This window comes from Micropterus dolomieu, linkage group LG17, assembly GCF_021292245.1.
Source record: "Micropterus dolomieu isolate WLL.071019.BEF.003 ecotype Adirondacks linkage group LG17, ASM2129224v1, whole genome shotgun sequence".
NCBI lineage: Eukaryota > Metazoa > Chordata > Actinopteri > Centrarchiformes > Centrarchidae > Micropterus > Micropterus dolomieu.
Genome location: NC_060166.1, coordinates 34,959,453 through 34,969,927, shown reverse-complemented (window position 1 = coordinate 34,969,927; position 10,475 = coordinate 34,959,453). Strand labels below are relative to the sequence as shown.

The following is a 10,475-nucleotide window of genomic DNA, read 5'->3' as shown; positions in this document are numbered from 1 at the left end:
ATGCAAGTAAACTAAGGTGTTGAGGGGGCATCTTGTCCAAGCTTTATTTACATTTATTTTTTCCCGAAATAGGTTTTCTGAATTACTGCATTTTAACGTCATGCATGGTAATGAGAAATGAGTTTAACAAAGTAATAACCTTCTCATGATAATAAACACAACCCTGCGTGTGTACTCGACTTTCCAAAGTACAAACTCACACGCTCATTTGAAGGCAGCATTACAGCTGGGATATGAGAGATTCCGATTTGCACTTGAATGCATCTGTTTTTAAAGAAGGCGGAAGGAGTTTTCTTTCTTACAGGAAGAAGAAGACTCGAAAGTGTTTCATCTGTTGAATGTGTAACTTTAGTCTGCCACATCATTTAGCTCCAGTCCTGGAAAACACCCAAGTGTTATTTTTGCTGCAGCCGAAGCTGTGCACCTACAGCCATGACACTTTAACAGTCAGGTCGGTAAGTAAGTTCAAGTTCATAGTTTCGTTTTACAAAAACTTCTAACGTGTTTCTTCTTTCCCTAAACATGTTTTCTGAGCAGTCACACTTCATAGCTAGCTAAATAACGTACTGAAAGTTAACCTAGCCTGCAAATCAAGTGTTTTTTTTTGCTGAAGAAATAGAACGTTAGTTATACTGCAAAAATCCAGCTCCTGATAAACAAAGGAACCTGTTGTTATTCTTGTTGTTGTTGTTGTGGGAAGAGAGTCACAAGTTGTTTTCAACCTTGGTTAATAAATCAGTGGTCATGACTGAAATGGCGGGTAAATGATGAATCATCACCAAAACAATTAGTGACGGTTTATAATAATTTAGACCGGGTTATGCAAATTAATTAAAGTTATTTATGATTTCAGCTGAGGTTTCATTAGGCAAGATTTAAACACTGTTGGCTTTGCAGCTTGTAAAATTCTATGAATCAGTTGAGGTTATTTAAACAAACTCAACCAGATATATATATATATGATATATACAAAAAATATGCATCATAAACGTTTATCAAAGCATAAATGTCCGGTTGAGAAGTTGCTCCACATGTCAAGTTTTTCTGTACCACCAGTATTTTAGCATTTTTGGCTTGAAGCATCCAGTAGTGACTATAAATGGGACAAAAGAAAATAAGGAAGGTATTACTCAAATGAAAATGTCATTGTCAAATATCACAAGTATCCTGTTTTCCTCAAACTTGTTTTGACAGTATGCGTGTGACCTGGTGAATTAGGTCATTGGTGAACAAAAGTAGGAGAGACAGAACGAGTAAGGAAAAGACCTGCCTATTATAAAATTAATATTTAATCTTGATTTAACGCCATAATAACAAGATTAAAATGTATTTGTATGTAAATGTCACTTTTACTTTAAAGGAAAATTGCAGTATTTTAAAACATGGGGCTTATTTTCACATATTTTGGAGTTAGAATGACTAGTAGGTACAAAAGGTCTGTGTAGTAGATGAATTCAGCTGTCAGCTGCAAACCAGCTGCAGTGCCTACAACTTATTCCTTTGAGGTAATTATACCCTTCTAATTTACATCCACAAAAAGTGTTTCTTTTTGCCACAGACAGGTTCATACTGATACCAGGTGTCTGACAACATCATGGAAAGGATCCCTACGAAGGACTCCCAGTAACACCCTTTGTTTTTAGCCAAAAAAAGAAGTCTCGCATGAGGACAATTCTCGCTCTGAAATCTCATGAGAGGCAAGTTGTTATAGGAAGACAATGCTGGAAAAGTGAGTTGGAGAGAGGAGTTTGTTGTGTTGGAGAAATGTTAGGAAATAAAGTATTGCTAGCACCTCCTCTATGTACACAACAAACTCGTCTCATGAGATTTCAGAGCGAGAACTGTCCCTGAGGGAGACTTCTGTATCTAAAACAAACAGTGTCACAGGGAGTCACTCGTAGGGGTCGTTTCACTGATGTTGTCAGACACCTGGTATAACTGTCCAAGCCTGTTGGCGGCAAAATTAAGTAGTCCTGAAGGAATACATTGCAGCTGGTTTGAGGCTGCTGGCTGAAGTCATGTACTGCACGTTAAGGCTGCAACTAGTGATTATTTTTATAGTCGACCAATCTGCTGAATATTTTCTCGATTAGTTGTTTGGTCTACAATATGTCAGAAAATGGCGTAAAATGTCCATCAGTGTTTCCCACTGTTCAAGAGGACGTCCTGAAATGTCTTGTTTCATCCACAACCTAAATATATTCTGTTTAATGTCATAGAGAAGTAAAGAACACAAAAAATATTCACATTAAAGAGGGTGGAATGAGAGAATTTTAACTTTTTTTCTTAAAAAGTGACTTGATTGATTAATTTAATCGTCAGCTATTCGATTAATAAACTAATCGTTGCAGCTCTACTGCACAGATTCCAAAACTTTTTGCACCTACTATTCATTCAAAATATTTGAAAACAGGACCCAGGTTTAAAAATACTGAAATTCCTTTAAGGTTATTAAGATGATCATTTTCACAAAGTTTGTAAATGTCATACCAGCAAAGTAATGCCTTATTCATGTGTTAGAGTTGCATTACGAAGCACAGCAGGCAAGTTGGGAAACTAACCGGCCACCAGACTGTTAAACTTTCTCTGGGATTGTCTTTGGGACAGACTGTTTACCTGACACCTTGCTTTGCATTCTGCAACTGAAATTTGCCTGACAAAAAGGCAAAATGACTTTCATTTTTCACAGTGTTGAGGGACATGTCAGTTTACACAGAGAATTCATCTTAATATCTGAAACATGTTTCTGGATTTTTTTGTCCGCAGGTGTTATTTTTTATGTGCTGCTGGTAACAGAAGACAGGTGAGATGGCCATCGCCAGCGTAGCTACAGAGTACGTGTTCAGTGATTTTCTGCTGAAGGAGCAGAACCAGGCCCGATACAAGAACATCCGAACTGAGCTGGCTGCGGACAAGATTGTGACCTGTGTGGCAGTGGGCTTGCCCCTCCTGCTAATCTCTCTGGCTTTCGCTCAAGAAGTTTCAGTTGGTGAGTTGGGATGCGGAGCCAAAACTAGAGTCAAGATGACAAGTCTCGTCCAAGACCAGAACTGGACTAGTTCATGTCTAGACTAAAGGGTTATTCTAGGAAGGAACTTTGCAGGACTGAAAAACCTGACTAACGTTGAGCTAAACTGTAGATTCAGGTTCAAACAAAGGCTAAGTGAAGCCTGATCATGTTAGTCAGGATACCTGCACACACTAGGTGCGTTCGAGATGACGGCGGCTGACTTTCTTTGATAGGCTAATGTGAGCTGCAGGTGCCTGCAGTGGCGGGGTGTAAAAACAGCGCCGTCAAGTTGGACACATTCTACCTGCGTGAGCTTATTATTAGCTGTAATCAATGACTGATCTTGAAAAATGCCGCAAGACCAGGCAGTAGTGTGGTTCCAGCTTTGTACGGCCGGAGAAAAGCAACTGCAGCCGCCGGACTCGGTGCCTGCAGCCACCTTGCTCCTGCGAGGTATTAATGTGACATGGTGACGTTTTGCAGCACCGGCGAAAGTCGGACACAATTTCAAACCAGCATGCCACGCATGAAGACAAATGCGTCTACTATATATTTAACCACAGACCTGAAATGTCGTGCCCAGATCACATCAATTCACAACAATCGGATGGAGAATCAGAGAGGGATCTGCAGATTTTAAGGCCATAGAGAAGCACACAGTCAACAAATATTTTGCAGACTGAAGATATTCAAAAGAAAAAAACTAAATCCTTCGTTACATAAGCTTTGAACCTTTTACATAAACTTAAAAGGTTCAAACTAATTATAATTCTGCAATCATGGATCAGTGTTAAACCAATGAACATCCTGATTTTGTTTTTCCACTGTCTATACATAAATCAGCTGTGCTCCATTACAACTTCTCACTTAAATGGGGAAATTAATTCTTTATGTTTCTCTCAGGTGCTCAGATCAGCTGTTTTGCTCCCACAACCTTCTCCTGGAGGCAGGCTGCATACGTGGATTCATTCTGCTGGGCAGACGTACATACACACAATCTACCTTTGTGGCTGCATAAGGTACACACACACACACACACACACACACACACACACACACACACACACACACACACACACACACACACACACACAGGGTAGCATTTACTGAACCTATTCAATTGATTGACATAAGTTTGATTAAAACATGTCCACACACATACCATATGGGCACATGCCTTGTAACTCACCTTCTACCAGAACAATAAGACATGTTTAGACAGTCTTACTGCTGGAACAGACTGTATTTTAATAAGCATGATGATGCTATGCAATAAAGAAAAATGTGCCATGCATTGGGGAAATAATAAATGTCATACAGTAATTTTCTTAGAAAATTCCAAAAGGTTAGTGTTTAACAGGATGCTGCTGTTTAAAATTTAAACATTAAGTAACATGATTTCTTTACACAGCAGTGAGTCACATCATTAGTGTGTTAAATGATTAAAATGTGAGTCTTCCCTGTATGTTTTCTTGGTATGGTGTATTAAAGTAGAAGATTAAACCTCAGTAGTGCAGAGGCAGCTTTTGTTTTGTGTTGAAACAGTCATTTATGCTACTTGTGAATTGCATCCTTTAACATAACTGTATCACTGTTAAAAGTTGTTTTTTCTGCAGTACTGCAATCATTGCAGTTACAGAAACTTTATGAAAAACAGCTGATTTGTTCCTCCATTAATCTCTAAAACATAATCAAACAAATTTTTCCCTTTATACTTTAAGTTCAATTTGGGTCATGGAGAAGAATGGACACGCCCACATCTGACACTGTTTAGTTAGTTTATGTCTTTATGATTTGCCGCAGCGTTGATTATTGATTGTTTGAAGTCGAAAACTATGCCTATAAACCTTTTCCCCCAATATATTTAATTTTGACATCAGAAGTGATTGAGTGGAACTCAATATAGGTCCAAAAAACTATATGTTTTTAAACATTTACTTAATAAAGCAAGTGGTATAAATACACATAAAGTTATTCAAGTGCAAATTATATCATCATTTCAAATAAAACATACAAAATAAGACAGAATTTACCCTTTGGCGCATAACATCCATTGGAGTGGATAGATGTTTTTTCTGTCTAGTTTTCTGATAATAATACTATTTTACAGTTATTGCTGAGGTACTTGGTTTATCTCCACTTCCCTCCTCTATTTTAAATTTTGTGATTCAGTATATTAAAATGAGATATAAAAGATAATAATCGAATAGAATTGGAGACAACGCTTTGAGGGTCCGCCATGTGGTGGTTGGGAGGTGGTACTATAACTTAAATGGCTTGTCCCTGTCTCTAAACTTTGAGGAATTTAGGAAGGTTATTGTTAACAATATGATTTGTCAATTAACGTTTTTGTTGACCCCTATCCTGTCTCCAGTTCTTTCCCTACATTCTGTTGCTGGTGGCGGTGCTGATGTACACCCCAGCGCTGTTCTGGAGATTTTCTGTGGCGCCCCTCCTGCAGTCGGACCTCAGCTTCATCATGGAAGAGTTGGACCGGTGTTATAACCATGCTGTCACTCTGGCCAAACGCATGTCCACCTCAAAAACTACCTCAGACAGGTACAGCAGAACACCTGAAATCAACTCAGACTTGCAGAGAGAATTGGTTGGGGTTAGGCTAAGGTTGAATTAAGGTTTAGCATCACAGAAGAAAACTGGTTGGAGTTAGGCTAGCATGTGAAATACCATATGACAATAGGGGGATCATAATGAACTTATCAATAGAAATGATCTCTAAATCAATTCTGGAACCAACCCAGTTTGTTGACAGAGGTGCATTCATAAGTCCTGCGTATTTAATGAGCGAGACATCGTGAATAATTTAATTGATTTAAGTCTTGTGACACAAGCACTGGGACAGTATTTGACCTTGTGGTGTGGTGAACTGTTCCAAAAGAGGCAAGGTTGATACCATGGGATTATTTTAGAGTTTAGCAGCCAACTTTTTTTACTTTAAGCAAATGTTCAAACCCCACTGTTGTTTGTTCAGAGTTATTTTTAAACCTTTAAACCTTTTGGAATCCGTGCAGTAGATGGCTTCAGCCAGCAGCTGCAGTGGCTGCGTTGTATTCCTTAGCGGCAATTGCACCCATCACAATAATAACCACAAAAAGTGCTTAATTGTGCCGCTGACAGGCTGGTGACACCTTTTGTTTTGAACAAGTGTTTGTTTTATACGTAGAGGAACTGCTAGGAATACTTTATTTAATGTTATTCCAACACAACAAACTCCTCTCTCCAACTCTGTCTCACGTTTCCACCGTGGTGATCCTGCAACGACTCGCCTCTCAAAAGATTTCAGAGTGACAATTGTCCTTGTGCAAGACTTCTAACCGTAACAGTCTGAGCCTGTCACTGGCAAAAAGAAGCACATTTTAATTTTTTGATGCGCAATTGCCCTGAAGGAATAAATTGTAGCCGGCTGAAGCCATCTACTGCACAGATTTCATTTCATAGTCATTTAATCATTGAATTTGTTCCTGGAATAAATAAAGACTGAAATTTTGCATATGGGCTTGTATATGTTTACTGACCCACAGAGTTTAAATGTATGCATTTTCCTTTTTTTATGTATGGTACTACTACACCATTTTATAAATAAACAAATAGTGTAGTATTACATGTCACATGCAAAATATTATTACATTTTAAGCATTCTAAATTACACTCTAAGAGGGAACACAGTTCAAGCCAAGGTGATCAATTTGTTAATAATTTGCGACTTTTGGAGGATGAAAATCTTGAAATATTAACTTTTGCCTCATTTTAGAGACACTACATGTAGCATTTTGTTGCAAATGAGGATTTCCTATTAAATAACAGGTGATCTCTTTAATCTTGATCATAGTTATTAAGCAAATCAATGAAATCATCATTTTTCACTGGTCTTTCTCTCCCTGCTCCTGTATTCTCTTCTGCCAGCGATCTTACCGAGGGCTGTTTCAGTTACCCGCTGGTGGAGAAGTTTCTGATGTCCAAGCGGTGCTCACGGGGGCTGCTGTGTTACTACCTGCTGTGTCGCGGCTTGACATTTGTCACCCTGCTGTGTGCCTGCCTCTACCTCGGCTACTACCTCCGCCTGGCCTCTGTCACAGACGAGTTTGGTTGTGAGCTGCGTGTCGGGCTGCTTGCAAATGACACTGGCATCCCGAACAAGGTGCAGTGTAAGCTCATTGCCGTGGGAGTCTTCTCTTTGCTGAGGTATTTGTCTGTGCAGTACGAAGTTTGGTTATCATGCTGAGGTTCATTTAATTTGTGGTTCACCTGAAATACATCAGATATTTGTTGGGAGGGTCAGGCCGAAAGTCCCACGTTGCAACAACAACAATAACGAGGGTGGACACAATAACATAAACACCTGTATAATATAATGTACTCCAAAACAATAGCTCTGTAATGAAATCTGCTGAATGTGTGAATTTAAATAATAGTTCTGGATGGCATTAATATCATAAGGTGTCTCTCTTGTAATGTGACTTACCATCATTCTCAAGAGAAATTTCATATTTGTTATTCACTTAAAATGTTGTGATTTTGTTTTGATGATTATATTGTATGTAGATCATTTGTCATTGTGTTACTCATGTTGTTCTATAACTTGGTCAGATTGTAATATTAAATGCCCTCAATCAAAACGCACTCAGTGAATGTTTTACTCTGTTTCCAGCTTTGTCAACTTGGCCCTGTTCATTGCACTGATTCCCGTGGTAATCTACGCTAGTCTCCGTCCCCTTTACTGCCATGGATACGCCCGCTTCTTGAAGACCTGCGAATTGCTGCCCACCCTTGGCGTCCTGCCCACAGCCACTGGCCAATGGAACGATCTCCCTATGTATCTGCTCTTCCTGGAGGAGAACATCAGCGAACTGAAGTCCTACAAATACATCAAGGTGTTTCGACATATTCTGTTTGTGTGCCAGTGTCCAAGATCACCCCCTATGTAACCGTGTTGTGCACTAAATTTACTGTCCATCATTTGAGTTCAGTTTCCGAACTCTTGATTGTGAAATGTATGCTCGATAATGTGCCATCAAAAATGCTCACACTGGAACAAAAAAAGGTCCACTGTCTGCTAACATTTCCACAACGCAATGAGCATTTTATAGATGCGTGTGTCTCTGACACAATACAATGATTTATAAATGTCCAAAATCTCAGTTTACTTCTTACTATTGAATAAACTAGTGTGAGTGTCTATTATATAGGGTGTAGTAAATGATGGAACAAGGGACTGTTTTTGGATGCATCTCTAAACAGGTAAAAGAAAAATTCTTGTTATTTTTTGGGAGGTTTTCTTCAATCCTGCCATTATGTCAATCAGTTTTGATCAAAATATAAGTTTACTGATGCGCTACCTAGTATATCTCTCAAAAAATAGATATCAAAGCACATTAATAAGTGTAAATAGTAGTGTATGATGCGCTACCTAGTATATCTCTCAAAAAATAGATATCAAAGCACATTAATAAGTGTAAATAGTAGTGTAGGATGCAATTACACATTATAGGAATTAAAACATTAATATATATATATTTGTTTCTTTTCTTTGTCCAATGTTGTTGTATGTTCTCTGACTGTAGGTGTTGGAGATGTTGAAGAGACGAGGTGACCGCTCTGGAGAAAACGTTGACATCTTTAGTCTGCTGCAAACTCTCTGTCCGGTGAAGATGGACAGTGTGGATGGGAAAACACCTACCGGTGCTGCAGGGAAACAGGATCAAGTAACGAATGCAGAAGACTCTGCCAGTAGCCTCACAGAAGCCAACGCTGAAGCAGCTAAGAACAGCTGCAGCTGTCCGGACTCAGCCACAACTAACGACAGCAAGATGGTAACTGAGATGAAAGGTGAGTACAGAGGCAGGACAAGACAGAATGTTATTTGTTTTCATTTATTGTATTCTATGAAAGATTAAAAATCACATTTTAAATTGAGAAATGATTTGCTATTGTTTAGTATAGTTCTGTCTTTATATTATGTTGTGTTATCCCACAACTTTGTTAAAACACCAGTTTGGTTTACTTTATTATCATGCAATTCAAACTATTATCTATAAAAAATCTAAACCAGCCATAATAGTACCTTTTAATCAGTCTTGGTGTAGACTGATAGTCAAAATTATTTTTGAAGTTATAACCATCTTCAGTTTTTTTACATTCAAAAACTATGAGTTGGTCTGTGGATAGAGACAAATACTAATTTTGTGTAATTTTACCTTGTGATATTAAGGAAATGTTGAAGGAAAGGATGAGAAATGACTGAAAAGAGAGTTGTAGGTGGAAGAAAGGGTTTAGGCCAATAAAGTGCAATCATGACATTTACCTCTACCCAAACCTGTTGCCATCTCTCAGAGTACAAACAGGAACGTTTGACAGCACATTATAAGAAAATGCTGTTTAACTTTCAGTTTTACTTTGAGGATGGAAATATTTAGTTGTTTAGTTTATGAAACAGACACGAGATTAGGTAACGTTTCTTTTTATGCTTTATGTCTATGCTTAAAGCATTAGTTTGATACTTAGAGGAATAAGCTTGTTTTCTTGTGAAAAGACTGATCACTCTCATGTGAAAACAACCATTCAGTGTTTAAACGGTACAATGTGTTTATTGGTGAATTTTAAATTTTGTCCCCATTGGACAGTTACAGGGTTTCCATTCTTTATCCTAAACTAAGCTAAGCTTACTATTAGCTCCAGCTACATACAGTGAGGAAAATAAGTATTTGAACACCCTGCTATTTTGCAAGTTCTCCCACTTTGAAATCATGGAGGGGTCTGAAATTGTCATCGTAGGTGCATGTCCACTGTGAGAGACATAATCTAAAAAAACAAAACTCCAGAAATCACAATGTATGATTTTTTTTTAACTATTTATTTGTATGATACAGCTGAAAATAAGTATTTGAACACCTGAGAAAAGTGTGTTAATGTTAATATTTGGTACAGTAGCCTTTGTTTGCAATTACAGAGGTCAAACGTTTCCTGTAGTTTTTCCCCAGGTTTGCACACACTGCAGGAGGGATTTTGGCCCACTCCTCCACACAGATCTTCTCTAGATCAGTCAGGTTTCTGGGCTGTCGCTGAGAAACACAGAGTTTGAGCTCCCTCCAAAGATTCTCTATTGGGTTTAGGTCTGGAGACTGGCTAGGCCACGCCAGAACCTTGATATGCTTCTTACAGAGCCGCTCCTTGGTTATCCTGGCTGTGTGCTTCGGGTCATTGTCATGTTGGAAGACCCGGCCTCGACTCATCTTCAATGCTCTAACTGAGGGAAGGAGGTTGTGCCCCAAAATCTCACAATACATGGCCCCGGTCATCCTGTCCTTAATACAGTGCAGTCGCCCTGTCCCATGTGCAGAAAAACACCCCCAAAGCATGATGCTACCACCCCCATGCTTCACAGTAGGGATGGTGTTCTTGGGATGGTACTCATCATTCTTCTTCCTCCAAACACGGTTAGTGGAATTAT

General features: G+C 38.7%; 1 protein-coding gene across 1 annotated transcript in view; it reads left to right on the top strand.

Annotated features, from left to right (window-relative positions):
- Positions 1 to 288: 288 nt before the first annotated feature.
- Positions 289 to 10,475, top strand: part of LOC123985371 (pannexin-1-like) — a 14,079-nt gene continuing 3,892 nt past the window's right edge. Inside the window, exons 1-7 of the mRNA XM_046072850.1 lie at positions 289 to 451; positions 2,767 to 2,989; positions 3,914 to 4,029; positions 5,385 to 5,569; positions 6,932 to 7,210; positions 7,677 to 7,899; positions 8,590 to 8,883. Coding sequence (XP_045928806.1) covers positions 2,809 to 2,989; positions 3,914 to 4,029; positions 5,385 to 5,569; positions 6,932 to 7,210; positions 7,677 to 7,899; positions 8,590 to 8,883 — 1,278 coding nt within the window. The 5' untranslated portion in view covers positions 289 to 451; positions 2,767 to 2,808. The remainder of the gene's footprint in view (positions 452 to 2,766; positions 2,990 to 3,913; positions 4,030 to 5,384; positions 5,570 to 6,931; positions 7,211 to 7,676; positions 7,900 to 8,589; positions 8,884 to 10,475) is intronic.